The sequence below is a fragment of the Seriola lalandi genome, unplaced genomic scaffold (genome assembly GCF_002814215.2).
Source record: "Seriola lalandi dorsalis isolate HSWRI2012SDOR001 ecotype SW California unplaced genomic scaffold, Sedor1 jcf7180002054333, whole genome shotgun sequence".
Taxonomy (NCBI): domain Eukaryota; kingdom Metazoa; phylum Chordata; class Actinopteri; order Carangiformes; family Carangidae; genus Seriola; species Seriola lalandi.
In genome coordinates this window covers 829,920-850,550 of record NW_019524886.1, presented here as the reverse complement: position 1 = coordinate 850,550, position 20,631 = coordinate 829,920, and the positions used below count along the sequence as shown (strand labels likewise).

At 37.4% G+C, this 20,631-nt stretch overlaps 3 protein-coding genes across 3 annotated transcripts; all 3 read left to right on the top strand.

Annotated features, from left to right (window-relative positions):
* Positions 1 to 88: 88 nt before the first annotated feature.
* Positions 89 to 2,483, top strand: LOC111655798 (protein YIF1A). The gene is made up of 5 exons (XM_023407316.2): positions 89 to 421; positions 511 to 568; positions 668 to 823; positions 1,098 to 1,191; positions 1,740 to 2,483. The coding sequence occupies exons 2-5, from the start codon at positions 513 to 515 to the stop codon at positions 1,896 to 1,898; spliced, it is 465 nt and encodes a 154-aa protein (XP_023263084.1). The 5' UTR covers positions 89 to 421; positions 511 to 512; the 3' UTR covers positions 1,899 to 2,483.
* Positions 2,484 to 4,720: 2,237 nt separating this feature from the next.
* Positions 4,721 to 8,267, top strand: LOC111655811 (uncharacterized). Its single transcript, XM_023407331.2, has 4 exons — positions 4,721 to 5,333; positions 5,645 to 5,766; positions 6,519 to 6,574; positions 7,875 to 8,267. Exons 1-4 carry the CDS (start codon positions 4,722 to 4,724, stop codon positions 8,222 to 8,224), a joined length of 1,140 nt encoding a protein of 379 aa, XP_023263099.1. The 5' UTR covers position 4,721; the 3' UTR covers positions 8,225 to 8,267.
* A 1,783-nt stretch (positions 8,268 to 10,050) lies between these two features.
* Positions 10,051 to 20,386, top strand: LOC111655833 (atlastin-3-like). Its single transcript, XM_023407366.2, has 14 exons — positions 10,051 to 10,184; positions 12,208 to 12,430; positions 13,299 to 13,433; positions 14,195 to 14,299; positions 14,384 to 14,434; positions 14,661 to 14,717; positions 14,816 to 14,908; positions 15,056 to 15,194; positions 15,304 to 15,431; positions 15,510 to 15,566; positions 15,673 to 15,744; positions 16,349 to 16,540; positions 16,742 to 16,981; positions 18,017 to 20,386. The coding sequence occupies exons 2-14, from the start codon at positions 12,227 to 12,229 to the stop codon at positions 18,077 to 18,079; spliced, it is 1,536 nt and encodes a 511-aa protein (XP_023263134.1). The 5' UTR covers positions 10,051 to 10,184; positions 12,208 to 12,226; the 3' UTR covers positions 18,080 to 20,386.
* The last annotated feature ends 245 nt before the right edge of the window (positions 20,387 to 20,631 follow it).

Genomic DNA, 20,631 nt, shown 5'->3' with positions numbered 1-20,631 from the left:
ACTTGTTGTAATCGTAAAATGTTATTTTGCTGTAATGTAATATTGTTTATCTATTTACTCTATTCTTGCTTATGCAAGAATGGATCAGCTGCCACTGTGGTTTGCCTTAATTTATTATCAAGCTTTTGTTTTAATTGCCTTTTTATATAGTTTCTCACATTATTCTCTTTGTTATGGATTGCAGGCCAAAATAAGTTCAATGTAGCTTTCACATTGTGATTGATTGAAGTTGTTCCATCTTGTAGACCCTTAAGGTGGGGGAAAAAAGGGACAGAGCATCATTTGCATGTAACTGTTAGACTCTGTTGGCTGATTCATACTCTGCTTGTGTGTACTTGGTAGGACTGGGAGGTTCGTTACCATCGGGACACTCCACTGACTCCAAGACAGGATGTGAATGCACCTGATCTTTACATACCAAGTAAGTTTTCTATACAAAAATCAATAGCAAAGTATTTTGAGATTCCTGTATAATGTATGAACTCTCTTTTTGTCTTTTTTGTCTTTTAGCAATGGCTTTCATTACCTACATTTTACTTGCTGGAATGGCCCTGGGTATTCAGAAAAGGTGAGTAATTCCTCCTCATATAATTTATTTTATGTCTCACAATAAATATCTTTGTATTAAATAAGTTAAATAAGGATTGTGTGTTGTCCTTGTGTGAAGGTTCAGTCCTGAGGTTCTTGGACTGTGTGCCAGCACTGCCCTTGTGTGGGTCATCATTGAGGTGTTGGTGATGCTGTTGAGTTTGTACCTGTTGACTGTTCACAGCGACCTCTCAACCTTTGATCTCATTGCCTACAGTGGATACAAATATGTTGGGTAAATAGACCTTTGATGCAAATATTTTGAAATTCATTCATTCATTCATTCATTCATTCATTCATTCATTATTGACAAAGCAAATGAGTTTGATGATTAGTTTCCTCATTCTGTATTGTAACTGAAGAAATCAAATACTAAATAAACAATTTAGACAACTTGATTACGATTCAGCTCGGTGCTTGAAATGTAGTTTTGTAAATAAGGATATTTTAAAATGTAGTTTGGTCCATGTCAACATTGTGAATGTTTTTCTTTATGTCTTTTCCTCCAGGATGATCTTCACAGTGTTGTGTGGCTTATTGTTTGGCAGTGATGGGTATTTTGTGGCCCTTGCCTGGTCCTCTTGCGCCCTTATGTTCTTCATTGTGAGTATTTTGAGTCCTTATTGACATCATCAGCCACATTTATAAACTTATGTATTAATTAAACACAAAAAACCAAATCCACTGATTAATTGCTGCTCAATCTGACACAGTAAATGTGAGTATTACACTACTATGAACTGGACATTTATGAGCTTTAAATAGTCAAAATATTCAACATACTATCTCTTTTATTATTTAACTCCACACAAGCATATTTCTATGCACAACAACTGGGGGAAATTATTAATATGAAGTCTTGCTTTTAAGGTGATGGTGCCAGGCGATGAGCATAGACTCTCAGAAATTACTGGTCCTGACCAAGAAATAGTTTGCCACAAAAACCTTTGTAAAACCACAACATGTTATTTAAACTATTTAGTTTTTGCACATTAGACATGAGAGTGGTATCAGTCTTCTCATCTAACTCTTGACAAGAAAGAGAATAAGCATATTTCCCCAAATCTTGAATGTTTCTTTCAATGAAGTCAACTCTGTCTGTATTTATGTTAGTCTGAATTGCAAATTTAAAGATGTTACTATCTCCTCAGGTTCGATCTCTAAAAATGAAGATCCTTACCTCTCTCTCCTCGGACTCCATGGGAACTGGTTCAAGTGCCAAACCTCAACTGCGCCTTTATATCACTGTGGCCACTGCAGTCTTTCAGCCAATCATTATATACTGGTTAACCTCTCACTTGGTCAGGTGACCTTGAGGCATTTACTAACCTGAAGTCCATGTGTGTTGGACCCAAAAAATGTGGTTGTTGAGTGTTTGTACAACTACCTTTATACGCTCTTTTGTCAGTAAACTCAAAACATGTGTAGACAGTGTTGAGCTGCAGCGAGTGTACAGCTTGTCAGATGGACATGTTCATTATGTAGTTGTTTCATTGATATAACAAGAAAGTGTGACACAGTGTCTCAATGGAAGACTTGTTTTCTGTTGTGTATGGTAACACTGACAAATGCTTATTTTTGGCCACCTAACTTTGACCACAAGGGCTTTCATTGACATTTCTTTATCCTAACTTGGATTCAGTTTCATTCAGTTTTAATTTTATATAATGTCACTGGACATGCTTTCCAGTATTACACCTCACAGCCAGACTACACACCACACAGACACACAGACACAAATGATCCTAATACCGTTTTTTTCTGGTATGTTAAAGTTGCTGCATTTCCTCTCTCCTCTTGTTAATCCTGGATTTTATTTATCTACATTTCACAAAGCATGACAATGTTTGGATTTTTGTAGAAAAAAATAAATTTATTTAGCTTTGTGTATTCAATTTGACCAGTTTCTGATACTTTATTGTTTTCAGTACCAAAAAGCTACATCTATACGCATCGTAATCCTGCATGAGTCTTATCTGACTTATTTACTTCTGAAGAATATTTGTTTCATTTAATAAGGTTCGAGTTCTAAAGAAGGAAGAAGTTATACTCAGAGGTGGAAATGAACTGAAATTAATTTAGTTAGTGTACAATTTTGAGGTACTGGTGTTTTACATGAGAATTGCCATTTTGTGGGAATGAATGTTACATTTCAGAGAAAAATTGTGCCATTTTTATGCCTATGTGCGGTGACAGCCGTGGCTAGAGGCATTATGGTTTCAGTGTGTCCATCAGTACTATTCTCATGAATGCGATATCTTAGTAGCACCTTAACTGAATTTCTTCAAATGTAAGTAATGATAATACAATTGTGTAATAAACACTGACAGAGGTCATTATGCTGCATAATGACTACTTGTAACACAACATTGTTCTGAAACTACCAGTGGTGGGAGTAAAAGAAGCAGTAGCATATAGTGTAGAAGTAATGCATTCAAAATTGCTATTAAGTAAAAGTGCTAAAATATTGGCATCAAAGTAAAGTAATGCAAAAATGCAATGCAGAATGGCCAGTTTCAGAATAATGTATATTTTATTATTGGATTACAAATATTGATCAGTTAATATGTACAGTGCTGGGTAGCTTAATCTGTAATAATACATAATAATGTATTATATTTTATATTAATAATCTGAATTCAGAGTAACAATAGCTGTCAAATAAATGTAGGGCAATAAAAAGTACAATATTTGCCTCTGAAATGCAGTGGAGAAGTATAAAGTGTTACAAAATAGAAATACTGAAGTCAAGTACAAAGTACAAAATTGTATTTAATTACAGCACTTAAGCATTTGAGTAAATGTATTTAGTTACTCTCCACCCCTGCCCCTCACAAACATTACTTTATAAATGCAGGACTTTTACACAGTGGACATGCTTTTACTTGATTAAAAAATCCAAATACTCTCTCCACTGGCAACCATCCATTTTTACCACTGATACTACTTCTTTACTTAATATTTAATGAGGTACTTTACATTGATGTTACTCACTGTCTTACTGCTGATTGGTCTGAGACTGTGCACTCGGAGCGGGAACGCGCCTGGGAACGCGCACACTGCAGAGCGTCTTTTTCGTTTCCATGGAAACCGCGGACGGCAACACAGCACGGAGCGAGAGCTGTCCGACTCTGACTCTACTTTCAAACGCCAGAATCTCACCTTTAACTTTTCAACGACGTATTCTGGACATTCAAGGAGCTCTCACTTCTGCCACAATTACCGCTTTGGTAATTTGGTGAGTAACTAGTTAATATTTTTGCGTTTGAAGCTCTAGCTAATACCACCGAGTGGGTTACCTGTGAGGGGAAAAGGCGGCTTTCTTGACTAAATGAAACTTTATATTGTTCCGCCATTTGCCTACTGAATTGCTTTGTAAAGCCATGTGGTATCTCATGCAAACTTTCTGAGCGTTATGAATTTACTTTCACGTGCAGTAAGTCGATTAGTTTAAGCATGTAATCGATGCCAGCTCACCATCGATACAGCTACGAGCAACAATGACTTTTTAAAAGACCTGCACCTGTGCTCCTGGACACGTTTGGCGTTTAATAAAACGGGAGATGGTGCTGTGAGAGTGTACACATAGTGGACTTTGATTGCTAGTGGATGCACAGGCGAACGGAAAGCTAACATTTAACTGAATCAAGCTGTTGAGCTATTTCTACTCTACACCTCTTTTTAGTGTAAAACTCCGTAGTTGGAATGAGCTTGGAGTAATTACCCTGCATGTTTGAATTACTGTTTTTGTTTTAAAAGGTAGTTTTTAAAGTTTCGTTTAAAAAAATTGTTAAGGGAGAAAACAATAAAAATACTTTCAGCTTAATTTCACTATATTTAGTTCTGTCTACTCTGTGCAAAACACAGGTATTGAACATATGGAAGTGGGTTCTTTTGGGGGGTTTACTTCGGATGTTGTGTACTACATATATCATTAAGCCATACAAGGCAAATTTGTGATATTAGGCTATACAAATAAAATAGATTTGACTTAAGTCCTTTGTGCAAAGTTGCTCACTTATAATTCTAATTTGCATGAATCATTCCTTGCAACAGTCACTAAATTTATTTCTGTCATATATTTCAGCAGTGGTACAGCTGAATGACCCTGGAAGTTTCCTCCGGGAAGAGAGATGGAAAATAGCTCTCAAACACTGCCACCCTCCTCCCCATGTCCCACCACTTTTGGAGTGTCACTACCTTTTTCCTCCTCGCCACTGCAGACCTGCTCCAACAGTCGTATTTCGCTCCCACTTTCACCTATTTCATTCCCCCCATCCCCTACCTCACTTTCTCCAGCAACAGCAGAGTCCATTCACTCTTCCTCCCCGCTTTCATACTACACAGCATCTCAGTGCCTCGAAGGACAAAACATACAATGCGTCAGCTCTGCAAACATATCTGACCAGGATGACCTGACCTGCCTCAGCTGGCTGCATCAGAGAGGCAACCTACTACCACTGCAGCCCCTTCCCAAAATGACACCACTGCCTCAGCTAGAGTCCTCTTCACCTACTCAGCCTCTTCCACCTGCCTTGTCCAAGCCACCCTACTCCTTCAGTAGTCTGATTTTCATGGCAATAGAAGATTCACCAGACAAGAGGCTTCCAGTGAAGGGCATCTATGAATGGATTGTGAACAATTTCCCCTACTACAGGACAGCCTCTGGAGGCTGGAGGAACTCTGTGAGACACAACCTGTCCCTGAGCAAGAGCTTCTGTCGCATTCAGAGGGACAAGAGCCAGGTGGGGACATAGCTCTCGGTTTCCACATTAAGAGTAACAGGGTCATTTATCAAGTATAGAGACTGTGCCTAAATTATAGGAGAAAAGTTCAAAAGTATCTGAAAACACTATCCTTGAGCAACACACTGAATCTAGATGTGTGGCTTTGTAGCGAAGTCAGCAATTAAACTGCCCTAGAGGGAAATTATTATAATGTACTCCACATGTTGGGGTTGTTATATAGTCTAATGTGTCAGTTTTGCTTAAGACTAACATCTTTGCATGGGTGGTGCTGTTTGAGTGTTTCAAGTAGTTTTGTATTATTGTTTCAGTCAGTGGGGAAGGGATCACTGTGGTGTGTTTGTCCAGAGTATCGGCCTGCGCTCCTGGAGGTGCTGAGGAAGACCCACAGTTATCACAGCACTAACAGCAATCTGATAAACAAGCCTGCACTGTGAGTATAGTCACACAGGTTAAGTGTACATTAGAAATTCCCAAGTGTTCAATTGATCATTATACTGCATTAAATAAATAAAAAGCAAGCAGCACCTTGCATCTGGGTTAACTGTATTTACTTTATGACTAAAATAAGTGATTACTAAAGGTGGAGTAGATACATTTTTATGTTCATTGAGTCTTGGTTTGTTAATAGCCATTAGTCAAAGTCAATTCTAAATATTAATGGTGGTACAATTAGTTTATTACTTATTAAAAATAAAATCATTTCACAGAAGTTTTGATAATCAGTTAAGTCACTTATCCAATGAAAATGCTCAACATTTGCTTTAACCAGCTTCTAAAATGTGAGAATTTGCTGCTTTTTCAGATTTTAATATATTTGGATTTCGGGCTATTGGTCAGACAAAACATGAAATTTAAAAAACTTTTCCTTGGAATCTTTCAAATTGCAATGGGCATCTATGTTTTCTGTTTTTTTTATAGACAAACTGATTAATAGATTTATTGTAAAAATAGGAAGATAAATAACCATTAGTTGCAGTCCAACTAAATGGGTGTGTTTTTCTGTTAATACACTGCATTTTTCTGGATTACCTTGTAGCATGAGCTGTAAGTATGATTTTCCTGTAGTGGGTGAGGTGCTTCTGAATAATTTTACATGTTAATAACACTCTGGCTTTGAGGTGTATTTTAACATTACTTTAGATTTTATGTAGTTGTCTAACTATCTCGGCATGTTGTGTGCAGGTTTGAAGGAGCTGACTATGGGATGCCTGCAGTGTGTGACCCTATGGAGATCTCAGGTTCGTGATGAGGAGACTCACAGCAGGCTCATTTTACTTAATAAGCACATTAACATACATATTTGACCCTTTATGAATTTCTTTTGGTCTACAATGTATTTCATCACTGGAGTAACAGCTCTCTGTGACACTTTTATTACCTGCAGCTTTTCTCCGTCTCTGCAGCTTTCTCAGCATGCAACATTGTTCTTGTGTTTGTGTTCAGTTGTCATGGCAACATCCCTCCATAACCATGGCAACCTAGCAATAGTCTAGCTTAGTGTCCTTTATGTCCCTTCGTTTTATTTCCGAGCCTATGCACTATATTGGCCCACGTGTCCTCTGAAGAATCTGACAATTGGTTGTTCAACCAGTTATTAATATTTGTGTCGTACCATGTGACTCATATTCTGCTTATTTGTCTACTTGTTTGTTTGTTATTTAGACCCCCTTTACATACTATATGGTCACAGTAGTTACTCTTCCTGGGGTTCACATAAATATATTTGAGACACTTGAGCGACAAAGATTACACATAAGACACATACTATGACATTCCCATACTTAATGTAATTAAGTAATTCTTGATAGTACATAAGAAAAGTACTAAGACAAAAACAACAACATGATGATTCAAATCATTTCTAGTAGATAGCTACATCTACATAATACTTATCCCCTCTCAGAGAAATTAAAAATAAATCAATTAGCAACTTAATCCACTAAATCCCAAGTAAAAGTGGGACAGATAACATCCATAATCACATCTTAAAGAACAAAACAATCCTATATTAAGCAACAAAATTTCTTCCATAAACAGGTACAATCTTAACTTTTGGTTAAAATGTGTTGAATTACTTTGTGAAATCAAGAAAAAAAATGGTAATGGATTCCATGCCACCATTGCTCAATAACTGACTGTTCTCTGTATTAAACTATCTGGAGGTAACAGAAAGTTACCCTCTGTAAAGTAATGATGTCTGAAAAAAAACAGGTTTGAATAAAGTATTTCGGAGGTTGTAATTACCATGATATTTCTTATTAAGCACACTAAAGAGTAACACAGTTTTTTACGCCAAAACAAAAGCTCTTTCACTGCCCATATAGAACAAGGATTGATATGGGCAGTGAAATGTCATTCGTACTATTTTATTATCTATTAATATTACTTTCTGTTGTGTTGGACCAAATTACTGAACAGTAGTCTAACTGTGTCAATACTAATACTTGTATTAAACGTTTGGTCGAACAGCTGGGCATAAATTTTATACACTGTTTTATGAAAACCTGATATTCCTTTTTTCTTTTATTGCTCATGCAGATCCTCTTTCTCACACCCTCCTCCTTTCTACCACCTCACCCCAAACCCTGACCACTGATAACCCAACTTTTGCTGAAAACGCACCGTGCCCTTTGACCCCTGATAATGAGGAGCTTGTCACCATGGAGTCGGTTGATTACCAGCAGGAGGTCAACGAGGAGATGGAGAAGGACCCTCTGTCAGATAGCGGGTACATCGAGTTACACTACTACCAGTCTCACCAGTACCAGTACCTGGTGCTGCCAGGTGACACCGAGCTGGACCTGGAGACTGTGGAGATCCTTCAGCTGGATGCCGAGGCCCAGGAGGCTGCTGGGTCACTGCTGGACCTAGCCGGTGGTGGATATTAATTTGATTTCCCATTTAACAGTCACAACTGATGCAATGCTTCAAACAACCAACATAAATGGGATTTATGTTGGTTTGGATGGAGTGATGATGTTTGGTAAATTGTTGCTACTTCCTAAGATGGCGACACTGCCCTAAGGCTTGTGTATTGTGTATTTAGATAACAATATAGTTCAACTTTACTGGTGGACTAACAAGACTATGGATCACATTACTTCACATGTATTCAGGCACTTTCAGCACAGAAGCTGAATTTACCACCATACCATGCCATACATAAACAACCTGGACAAAGACTTGAGAGTGCAATGTTAGGATGAGATACATGGACAAAATTACACTCTGAGATTTTAAAATGAGGGGAAAGTATTAATAGAGTATGGTCTTCAATATAATAAGTTTTTAGGGTTTCCACTGTGATTTTAAACAGATCAAGTTCATTCTCAGGGGTGGAAGGAGTGCTTTGTTCCAACTCAAGTAAGTAGGATTTATATAGCGTTGGAACCTGCACAAGGAAGTACAAATGTAGCTCTTTGGAGAAATACATTGAGCAGTACACTGACTCATATCCACACTGCTACCATTTCAATATGAATATGTCTTACCAACCAACTCTTCTCCAATTCTTCTAAGTGGTTACCACCTTTTCTTTATAAGAATGTTTTCTTGCCACTTTGTGGGAGAAAAAAAATATATTTTAAAACAACCTTAAGTTGAATATCTTGCCCCTTAACAACATTGTTATTGTTCTGAAAATGCTGTCTTTCTAAAAGTAGTTGTGTGTAATACTTATCAAAAAATACTTTATTTATAATGTATTTTTATTTTTTTTTGTTCCAATTGTAGATTGTACTCAAAAAGTGGGAAAGCACTACACAGTTACAATAAGTACTTCCAATTTTATATCTAAGTAATTTCTTCATACCCATTGTCATTCTTCAGATCATGTTCGCTACAGTTGATTTTATGTACATGATGTTATGTTACTGAGCCCTGAAAGTCTTTAGTTATCTGTTAAATTGAAAACCTGGATATGATCTTGTAAGCTAAGCTAAGCTGCCTTCAATCAGGAATAGTGTGTTTGGAATTTTGAGTTAAAATGTAAGATGAACTCACTGCCATTTAAACCATCTTATATTTCAGGATACACTGAATATCTGTTTGTAAATTGTATGTATTTTAAAATGCTATAGATTTTGTAATCTAACAAATAAAATCTGTCATGCTGTTATTATGAATTAAAATCGCCTGATTTTATGTTTAGACAACATACCAGTTTCATTTTGATAGCATTGCAGTTTACTACAGTGTTAGGCCACATAAGCTCAGGAGACGCCTGGGCCAGACCCCTAGTTTTCCTGCAGTTCTTATTGGAAAATTCACAAAAAGAGGCAAAAATAACTAACGAAAAGCATAACAACCACAAACAGATGCCAACAGTCTAGGTGTCTTGCATGTAGGTTTTTCAGCCCACTGAATGTTGTTGCTGTTTATGTGAATTTCACCATTAGATGGCGTAACATTCACAGTCTATAGGATCAAGTACAATCTGCTACATATTTACATGAATGTCCACAAACAACAACATGTTGCTAAGCTACGGATTTCATCCGCGGAAATCTCTCGGATATGATTTGTATACGCAAAACTCCTGTTTTACATTACCTGGTCGGTAGTTCCGCATTCGTAAGTGCACATCAAAAACCACATCTCCCACAGCTATGACGCACTATATTTGGAACACTGGGTAACGTAGTTCATAGACAGGCTTAAGTACCAGAAGGAAATCCCATTTAAACTACGTTTCCCTGAAGGCACTGCGCGGGCTGAAAACGGAAGTGTATGAGTTTCGTGTAGGAAAAAAGTTCTCACGGTTGTTTTCATGCCAGTGTATAAAAGTTAGGTTTCAGTCGTTTGTCAACTCTCATGAGATTGTGTTGAAGCCGTTTGAAGACACAACAGGTAAAATTACATTGTGAAACAGCAGCTAACACAACGAGAGAAGCTATTTTCAAGTTTATTCGGGGATAATCATCTTCTGCAGCTAACGACGTATACATATTTGGGCTTTTTTTTTAAATTGTTTTTATTTGAGTACATGCGGACATACAAGGCTGTTAGCTATTAAGTTGTATTGCCAATAATTATGGGCAATAGCTGTCGAAGTTAGCTTTTTAGCTTTTCAAATACATCAATACAATGCGTTAGAGAGCTACTTAGATTAGCTGTCCTGGTACCAGTGCTGCCATCGTAGCCAACAGCGATGCAGCGATAGGTGGCTGCTGCTAAGACCCAGTGATGTAAATTATGGTAGTGTAGGTACTGTAGAGTCTAGTTTATATCTTGTGGTACTTGTTCATTACAAAGTGCAGGCAGATTAAAAAGTTTGGTTTGCTGTCATAGCTGCTCAACCAGATCTTTGACACTCACGGCAGAAAAATGCTTGGTACGCTACCTTCCTGAAAGCCACACCTCTGAGGTGTTGGGTTTTTACTGAGAGGAGAGAGCGAGATTTATGTGTTATAATCAAACTTAAGCTGTTATGAAAGCAACTCACTGTGTTACTCATGACGGGAGAGGGCATCCTCCTCAGACAGCAGCAACAATGAAGTCCTTTGAAACAGCTAAGATGAGCAGGGTATCAGAGAGCATTCAGAATCTATTTGCTGGAGGCAAAGCAGCATGACACCCATAAGAGCATCCCACAGTCAGCTTTACACAGAGCTAAATATTGTTTCTCATGGAAGGATCAGTGCATGTCTGATTGTTCAGTATGCACAGGCCTACAGAAATTGTATTTAAGCAAGTGGGTAAACAGACTTCACTGTAATTATCACCCAAATAATGTATCTTAGTGAAGCTGGAAAGAAAATCAGTTCCATGGTTCAGCGGAGTGATCTTTCCTTAAGGCCTTAAGGCTTACAACTAATGGCTGTTGTCGTTATTGATTAATTTACTGATTATTTTTCCATAGTTTTCTTTTGACCAAATTTTTTGTTAGATGATTTCCATTCTGGTGATCAGTAGAAAAAGACACATTTCAAGTCAAACTGCAACAGTTAGTTGCTCAACAGAAAATTAATTAACTATTGTGAGTATCAAACTATCATTTCAGTCATTCAAAAAAGGCAAAAACAATGCCAAACATTTGCTGATTACACCATCTCAAATGTGAGGATTTGATTATCTTCTTTGCCCTCTATGATTGTAAACTGTATATCTTTCAGTTTTGAACTGTTGGTCAAGACATCTGAAGCCGTCACCTTGTGCTGTGGGAAATTGTAACAGGAATTTCTTTCTGACATTTTATAGACAAAACAATTAATCAAGAACATTATTGGCATAGTAATCAATGAAAATCATTTTTAGTTGCAACCCTAATTCCATGTGTCACAGTTGATCAGAATTAATATTTTTCATTAGTTTAATAATTAATAACTCTATTGTGAAGTGCCCATCACAAGTAACAAGCTTAAAGCAATGTCTTCGAATAGCTTGTGACCAGCTAACACAAAAAATGAAAGAAGAAAAAAGTTCTTATAATGTAATAACAAGACTTTGTATGATAACTTTAAATACAGAAAAGCAAGCACCTTTGTTGTGTTTGGTAAATATCAGTAAGTATTTAAGCGATTGGCAAAATTTGAATTGAATAATTCTCTATTGTAGACTAGAAGGGACTTTTAGGGGAATCATTTAGTGCTGAACTTTTTCTTTTAATTTTATAACAAATTAATTGTTAGTGATTTATCAAGACGAAATGTCAAGGATTCACTATTACTACTATTACTACTTTACTTTTCTATCATTGTAAATTAGTATTTGTTTGGGGATGTGGACTTTTAATTGTCACTTTAGTCAGTTATTGACTACATAATGAATCCACAGATAAACCAATAACAAGTAGTACAAATATATTAGTTACAACTCTAAAATCGCTCCAGTACTAATATCAACCTGGTGTTTTTGTGTTTGATTTCCACAGTGACTATTACCTCTGAAGGATGAGGGGTGAACCAGGCGCAGTTCAGATTGTCACCGTGTGTAAGGAGGATCACTCCTTTGAGTTGAACACGGAGGCTTTGGCTAAGGTTCTGTTGGCTCCTGAGGTCCGAGACAAACATGTGGTGGTGCTTTCAGTGGCTGGAGCCTTCAGAAAGGGAAAGAGCTTCCTGCTTGATTTCATGCTCCGTTACATGTACAGAAAGGTGAGTCTCATGATCTTAACAGTAACATGATCTTTGTCTCACCTCTCCATACATTATATCTGTCTACCTTACTCAAGAGGCCACAACCAAAAATTGATGCTGAAATGTTATGTATGTTTGACTAGAGCTGAAATGAGCCAGTTAATCAACAGATAATTAATCTGCAACTGTTTTGTTAATAGAGTTATGATTTAAAGAATAACATTCTATTATAAGAAGAGATTCGGGGAAGTCACGGCAGGTGATACTGACTAATTCCCCCTCTTGTGTTGAAGGAACCTGGAAGATTAATAGTGTGTGGTTGGCGTGAAGCAGTCATACAACGTGAATAGCCATCCCTGATTTAAAATGTGAACTAGCCAGTTTAGTGAACAGAGAATTAAGAGAAAGAATCATTACCTTTGTTAAGGGGTGGAGGCTGTGTGAAAGCCCTCTAAACTAACTTCACTTGAAACTAACTTCAGTCTTAGCATTACATTTGCTGTGTTTTGCTAATTGATAAATCTCATCGATTTTGATGATTCCTTCCTGAAATGGCCGAACTTGGGATACCTCATTAATTTTTCTGTCAACTACACAGTGCAGTGAAGTGAAATAAAAGAACTAACAGAGGAGATAATTCTGACCTGACAGGTCTACACTGGATTATGTATATTTTTGTGTTGTAAAATATGTAGAACAATGGGACTTTCCATTTACAGTTCAGCGTAAAATGCCGGCTGCTGCTGCTGCTGCTGCTGCTGTATTCTTGGAAGTACATGACAATACATGAAATTTGAATAAGCCTCAAGATGTACATACACTTGAGTTTCACTGAACACTCAGCCTGACCCTGACAAGTTTTGAAGGTGTAATTTGTGCTCTGCAGGGGGATGAAGACTGGCTGGGTCAGGATGATGAGCCACTGACTGGATTTTCTTGGAGAGGTGGTTCGGAACCAGAGACAACGGGCATCCAGCTGTGGAGTGAAGTTTTCCTCGTCGAAAAGAGTGATGGCACAGAGGTACTCCAACGTTTTATTTCATTATTTATTTATGTATTGTGTATTATGTGTGTCAACAGACAAAGCAGTCTTTACTGAAAAAGAATTTAATAGTTGATTATATCATTACATTTCTATAAAAGTTCCTGATGAGATGATTAACAATTTTTTCCTTTCAGCATACAACTGCTATTCTCTTATTAACATTTTTACCCTTGAATTTTCACAGAATATTATTCAACAATAATTTTGATAAATTGATTAATTATATTTAAGGTTTTGATCAAGCAAAAAAATGCCAAACATTCTCTGGATCTAGCTTCTTAAATGTGAGGATTTGCTTTTTTTCTCTTTTTGTTACTGTAAATTTAATCTGTTTTGGATTATTCCAAGTAATTTGATGATTTTACCTTGGGTTTCAGGAAATAAATCCAAAGTTTTTTCATTATTTTTCTGATATTTTATACACTTAACAATTAATTGATTAATTGGAAAAATGATTTACAATGAAAACAATCGTTAGTTCTACCCTATTCAAGAGAATGGTTTGTTCTTGCTACAGTTGAAGAAGTAGTAGTAGTAACGCTGCCATACACTATTTGTAGCTCTACATAAGCCATAATTAGTCCTGTAATTTACCCTGTTCTTTCACTTTTTAATTGTTCATAATCTGAAGGATATATCCTATTAAAAAAACAGTTAAAAAGACAGAAAAAGGAGTATAACATCCATATTGAAACCAAAGGCATCATGTTGCATGTTTTGTCTCTCTGCTGCTGTAGGTGGCTGTGGTGTTGATGGACACTCAAGGAGCATTTGATAATCAGTCCACTGTGAAGGACTGTGCCACCATCTTTGCCCTCAGCACCATGACCAGCTCAATGCAGGTGACTGTTCTCCTCTGATTGTCACTGATTAAACATGTTTTCAATATTCTTGTACTGTATCCTTAATTAGTTTCTATTTCGTAGATCTACAATCTGTCGCAGAACATTCAAGAGGACGATCTGCAGCAGCTACAGGTCTGTTTACATTAGCAAGAGTTAACGTGATGATGTCTGCAGGTATTTTGATGTGCTAGTGAAGAATGTTTGAAAATTTCCACCTAGGAGAACGTTTATTTTCAGCCATATGATTTACTCTTAATTTTTAAGACGCATGATGTGAAATATAAAGATCTTAAAGCTTTTTGGGGGGATTTTTGCATCTCGGTACTAATTTCGCAAAATGGTTGCCTCCTCCTCACAGCTGTTCACGGAGTATGGTCGTCTTGCTATGGATGAAATCTTTCAGAAACCCTTCCAGGTAGGAGAAACCTTTTTCTGATGATGGGCATGTATCTGATTGTTTTTGTTTCTCTGTTTCATCATTTTTTATTTAACATCTCTCCATTCCTCCTACAGTCTTTGATGTTTCTGATCAGGGATTGGAGCTTTCCCTATGAATACACCTACGGGTTTAAAGGAGGGAATGAATTCCTCGATAAACGGTTACAGGTACCACTGATGCCTCATTGATATGACAGAGTATGATTAATATACTTGGACTTCAGCTAAATACAAATAAAGAACTGCACATACAGTTATCTTAAATTCTGTGTTCGGAGTTTGGGATTTCATCTTGCTATGTATTGTTTTTCAAAGGTTAAGGAGGCCCAACACGAGGAGCTGCAAACAGTGAGGGAGCACATCCATTCATGCTTCACCAAAATTTCCTGCTTCTTGTTACCGCACCCTGGGTTGAAGGTTGCCACCAGCCCTGCATTTCAGGGACAACTTAGCGGTAAAATCCCCCGTTTTCCATGCTGTTGTACTTTGTTTAAGCTTGGTATTTAGCAGAATGTCAAATACACTGAGTGTTGTTCTGACTGTTGTTATATTTACTTTGTCAGATGTGGCCCCAGATTTCAAAGAACAGCTGGCGAGTCTGATTCCTAAACTGCTGCATCCGGATCGTCTGGCTGAGAAAGAAATAAACGGAAACAAAGTCACATGCATGGGCCTGCTTGAGTTCTTCAAGGTATAATCAGTCAGTCCTGCTGACCTTTGATCAGTTTTTTACATTATATCTGAAATTGTTTCATTTTTGTCATACCAGGCTTACATCAAGATTTACCAGGGAGAAGACTTGCCACAGCCAAAGACTATGCTCATGGTATGTGTAGGATTAACATAAATGTGAACAAGCTGCTCATTTGTCCTGTCAACTAGGAGCTGGAGTAATATTGATTGATTTAACATATCCCTGTCTGTCTCACCAGGCTACAGCAGAGGCCAACAACCTGGCAGCTGTGGCAACAGCCAAAGATCAGTATTACAAGAACATGGAGAAGGTGAATTCAATTGGATGTGAAAGACGATTTTTTAGTCATAAATCTTTCAACTGAGTAAATATACTAGACACCACACTGAATGACAGATCAGTAATGATCTGGTGGTGGACAACCCTGTAAATTCCACGATAACAGCAAATGTTCTTGAACCAAAAGAAATATGGACGGCAACCAGCAATTAGCATTTTTATATGCTGTGACATTTGAGCTGAAAAGGCCAAAAAGAGGAGAAAAAAAATTTGGGAGTTTGGGTGGGATCCTCCATTTCAGTTGTGTAGTACACATCACAAGCATATTTGCTTGCCATTCTTTTTATTTTGCTTCTTTATCAGTACGTCTTCCTCAGGAAACACACAAATCAAACTCAACTCTAACTCAAACATGTTTAAAAAAAAAACCTTTTTGAGAACAACTTGCAGAAACTTCATTTGAAGATCTGAGATTAGAATCTTTCTATATCACGCTATATGATGTTATCTGCCAAAACTGTCAACAGACCCTAGTACATCTTGGTCCGATCAGTCACCACATCCTAATCACATCATAAGTCATAATGTGTGTTCCCTGCTTTAACCCTCTTTTCTCTTTGTTTTTCTTCTCTAAGGTGTGTGGGGGAGACCTGCCTTATGTGTCTCCTGACTCTCTGGAGGAAAAGCATCAATTTTACTTCCGAGAGGCTCTCCATGCCTTCTCGTCCACAAAGAAGATGGGTGGACAGGAGTTTTGTGATCGTTACCAAGCACAGCTGGAAAAGGAGCTGGAGGAAATGTGGCAGTCTTTCAGCAAGCACAATGAGGTAAAGGACTATTCCGAAAACATAACATTTAAACTGCGTCTATTTAATTTACAATTTTCTTTGAAATATTTAATTATTAAGCGTTAAGAGTTAAACATCTGAATCTTAAACACAAGTACTTGATACACATGGGTGTTTTTTGCAATGACATGATGTCAGGATTGTTCCTAACCATCAGCTTTTTTCTCTTTGTTGTAAAAGTCAAAAAATCTCTTCAGCGCCTTCCGGACACCTGCAGTGCTGTTTGTCTTGGTGTGCCTCCTCTACGTTCTGTCAGGCGTGTTGCTCTTTGTTGGCCTATCTACCTTCGCCTTGGTGTGTGACTGTACTCTGGGCGTGGTCATGGTGGCCATGCTGACATGGGCCTTCATCCGCTACTCTGGTCGGTACCATTCTGTAGGAGGAGCCATCGACCAGGCTGCAGGTGTTGTCCTGGAGCAGGTGAGGCCAGTTTTTGTCAGCTGATGTCTTTCTATCTGTATGGGTGTCACAGCTTTCAGTTTGACATTGCAGTAAAATTTGTTTCAATGCATGCACACATTAAAGCCACTAGAGGGTGCTATTATGTTTGAAAGAAGAACAAACACAATTCAACAATCATAGAATAAAAGAAATCTAGTGTTTGACTCACCTGCCAAAAGCTGGTCAACAAAAACAGCATATGGTGTGATGCTAACTTCCAGGTTGGCCTACGAAATATATCATCCCTGCAGCACTCTATTAAACAGCTGAAGAATGTTCCTGGGCTTAGATCAGGTCATATCTGATCTTTTGTCAATAATGAATTTGGTGTCAAGAGAAAAATGCCAATAGTCATACAGCTGCCTGAAATCAAAGGTTAACCATGAACTTATTTGTTCACAATCTGAGTCCCTCGATGCACCACACATTTGGGCAGGTAACTAGTTCAAACACGTACTCTGGGCGTGGTCATGGTGGCCATGCTGACATGGGCCTTCATCCGCTACTCCGGTCGGTACCATTCTGTAGAATGAGCCATCAAGTTCAAACATGGTTTTGCCTTGTGCCTGTAGATGTTCCTACATTTAAAGGCTGCCAGAGAAATGTTCTGTTTTATGCAAAAATACATTACATTGCTGAAGATATAGATGCTCTAACTTCCATTTCAAAATGAATTTAACAATTCCCTTTCACATAACATCTAGTCATTGAATTGTGTGTTAGTTTTTTTTTTTTTGATTGAGCTTTGATTAAATAAAACACACAAAATTATTAATGTATGAGTTGGATCATCAACAGAGAGTCTAAGAGCCCTAACAGCCCTTAGCGGCTGGTTCATTACTTACACAAGACCATTGATTTACCACACCCTGGCAGGGTTAAAAACATGACAGATGAGAGTGCAAGGATTCAATTAATTAACCACAACATAAAAAAACTGAGGTCAGCGAATGTTGCAGCATGCACTTCACGCTACACGCAGTCAAACAAATTCTCTTTTTTGTGTGTTTTCAGGCCACTGTTGTGTTGAACAAGTCGAGAGGGACAAGCACTGGTGACAAGAAGAAATCCAGTTAGAGGACCTCTGAACCTTCATAATCTCGATGCAATGCAACCAGCACACAACACAAGCACACAGTCAGCACTAAAGCCTTATCATGCCACTCACTGGAACAAACGTGCAGCTAAACCACATTGGCTCAAGGTACAAATATGATGCCAATTCACCAGCATCTCTTATTATGCACGTTACTCTGCCTATGAAAGTCCAGACTTATAAAAAGGTGACTGGATTCATTGAGGAAGGGAATTAAACTATCCCAGTTCCTCTCACCCATACTTCGAAAATTGATACTGCCATCATTTTACAATTTTACATTTGGTCTAAATGGACAAGTCAATGTTTACTTTTAAACAAAAAAAACACTTTTTTTCTGTCTCAGCTAAATGCATCTTATGTGGCTGTATATTGTTCAGACAGGGGTAGTCAGGTGCTTTTCAAACAAAGCTTTTGCAGTATATCTTTAAAAATGGCTTTAAAGCTTATACATTTATACATATTTCTTTGTCACTATATTTTTTTTACTTATTGGCCTTAAACATTCCATTAAGTTTGTAGATTTGCTTTATATTTGATATAAACTAGCATTACCTACATTGAAAGAAGAGGATACGCACTTTGTATTTAGCCCAGCAGATTTTGGAAGCTGCATGTAATGGGAGTTCAGTTGTTTCAAGTGCTTTGCCATTTAGTCCTTGACAGAAACATGTTAGACTTTGTAGATTTTGATACTTTATAATAGATTCTTTGAGATAAATTATATATAGGAACTTATATTCTGCAAAACTTTCCAACTCCAAAGATAAGAGATTTTTGTAATACTTAAAGGTGTTGACCGACCAACATAATAAAACTAGCAACCAGTCAGCCAAAGAGACCACTTGTGTTGGAATTATACTTTGGCCTTGTCACTTCAGACATCAGTAAATATAAGCTAAAATATAGCCTGTAAACAAGAGTTTTATTAAAAGTTTAGAAATGCCAAAAAAAAAAAATTCTCAATCATTGTAAGTGCCGAACACATATGGAACAAATAACAAGCAGAATATTCAAATAGACCAAAATATGACAGAAACAAGCAATAGAGTTTCCCCCTATGCTTTTTGTACCCGCACCTCAGTTTTCAAAAAGTATACAGCACTTGGATGGATTATTTTCAAATTTGGTTGCTGTCAAAAATCCCTAACATGCTGTCATGTTAGTATGTTCGCATCTGAGAAATTATTTTCTGATGTAATTTTTAATAGCAACCTGTGCAAAAACACTAGTGTGTAAGCAACACTACTGATGCAGTATAAAAAGTTCACATTGTTGATCTTGCTTCAAGCAAAAGGGATATTACAACTTTTTCACAGTTAAAACTTTGTCAGAGTAAAACTTGTTTTCGGCAAAATAGTGATTATACATGGTGATCAATCCAGCCTGAAAGTATTGCATGCTGGGGTCAAAGCTTTGCTTCAAATGACTGATAGGAAAATTAAATCATTAGGATTAAATCAAAGGAAAAATGACAAATTTGGACTAACTTGTTTCCTAGGTGCTTGTTTACATGCAGCCATTTAACCAATCCATCAAAGGTATTTTTCAAAAATCAGACATAGAGAGAATTAAAAAGGTGGAGTACACAGTGGATTTATCAGGTTTTATTTTTCCATTGTGGGGCCAAGCAGGGCGTCTCAGGCCAACTCAGAATGAATCAGGTATTGGATTAAAGGACTCTGATTATTTGCAACCATGTCCTACATCTCTGAATATGATAAAATGCAGGTTCTTTCAGAAACATTGGATTAGAGAGGTGGAGTGGCAAATATTTAGTATTATTAAACAGGTCTTTGATAATCCCACACGATTGTGTGATCTGAGAGCAAAAGTAGAATCCTGTTGACTGTCATGCTATTCTACATAGTGATCTTCAACAGCTAATATATTTTCTGTGCTCGAATACAGAGTGGAGATAAAAGCTGATTGACAGTGCTTTAATCACTCAGTAATTCCATGTTACTATAGAAGAATAAAGGGCCAAAAGTGACCATACAAATGTGGAGGATGAGAGACTTGGAAATTCTCAGTCCATGGTTTTTGACCATCATTTTGCACATTCCATGTCCCTTTTCCACAAGAGAAGGAAACTTCAAGATGTTTTACAAGCACATGCTATTGCACTTACCCTTCTCTCTCTTTGGTGCTTTTTGCACAGTGTTCATTCCAAAAGTAAATAAATGCATGCTATATTGGAGCAACGGCTATTGTAATCATCTCTTGCAGGGGTATGGTGGCCTTGACTTGAGAAATGCTGTTTTATAAAGAATAAACGCTTGAAACTGTCAGTGCATCCTTTCAATCTATTCATTCAACTGTTTTTACTTACATAAAGTGGCACCAGGGATGAAACTTTAAGTCATATAAAGGTTGTGTTTAACTCGAGGAGGACATAGGCTTGTTTTGAGGTCTGGAATCACACAGAATCACCAGCAGGTTCACCACTAGAGACACTTTGTGCGAGAAAGCAGTGATCAAAACCATCATTCATTTTACAAAAATACGAATTATGTCAGGCTTACATTTCATT

Bases quoted from the DNA above. Each gene is read 5' to 3' on its own strand.
- LOC111655811 (XM_023407331.2), top strand. From the start codon at position 4,722: ATGGAAAATAGCTCTCAAACACTGCCACCCTCCTCCCCATGTCCCACC. The intron at 5,767-6,518 runs GTGAGTATAGTC...TGTTGTGTGCAG, and splicing joins CTGATAAACAAGCCTGCACT to GTTTGAAGGAGCTGACTATG. The intron at 6,575-7,874 runs GTTCGTGATGAG...TTGCTCATGCAG, and splicing joins TGACCCTATGGAGATCTCAG to ATCCTCTTTCTCACACCCTC.
- LOC111655833 (XM_023407366.2), top strand. From the start codon at position 12,227: ATGAGGGGTGAACCAGGCGCAGTTCAGATTGTCACCGTGTGTAAGGAG. The intron at 12,431-13,298 runs GTGAGTCTCATG...TGTGCTCTGCAG, and splicing joins TCCGTTACATGTACAGAAAG to GGGGATGAAGACTGGCTGGG. The intron at 15,195-15,303 runs GTAAAATCCCCC...TTACTTTGTCAG, and splicing joins ATTTCAGGGACAACTTAGCG to ATGTGGCCCCAGATTTCAAA.
- LOC111655798 (XM_023407316.2), top strand. From the start codon at position 513: ATGGCTTTCATTACCTACATTTTACTTGCTGGAATGGCCCTGGGTATT. The intron at 824-1,097 runs GTAAATAGACCT...CTTTTCCTCCAG, and splicing joins AGTGGATACAAATATGTTGG to GATGATCTTCACAGTGTTGT. The intron at 1,192-1,739 runs GTGAGTATTTTG...CTATCTCCTCAG, and splicing joins GCGCCCTTATGTTCTTCATT to GTTCGATCTCTAAAAATGAA.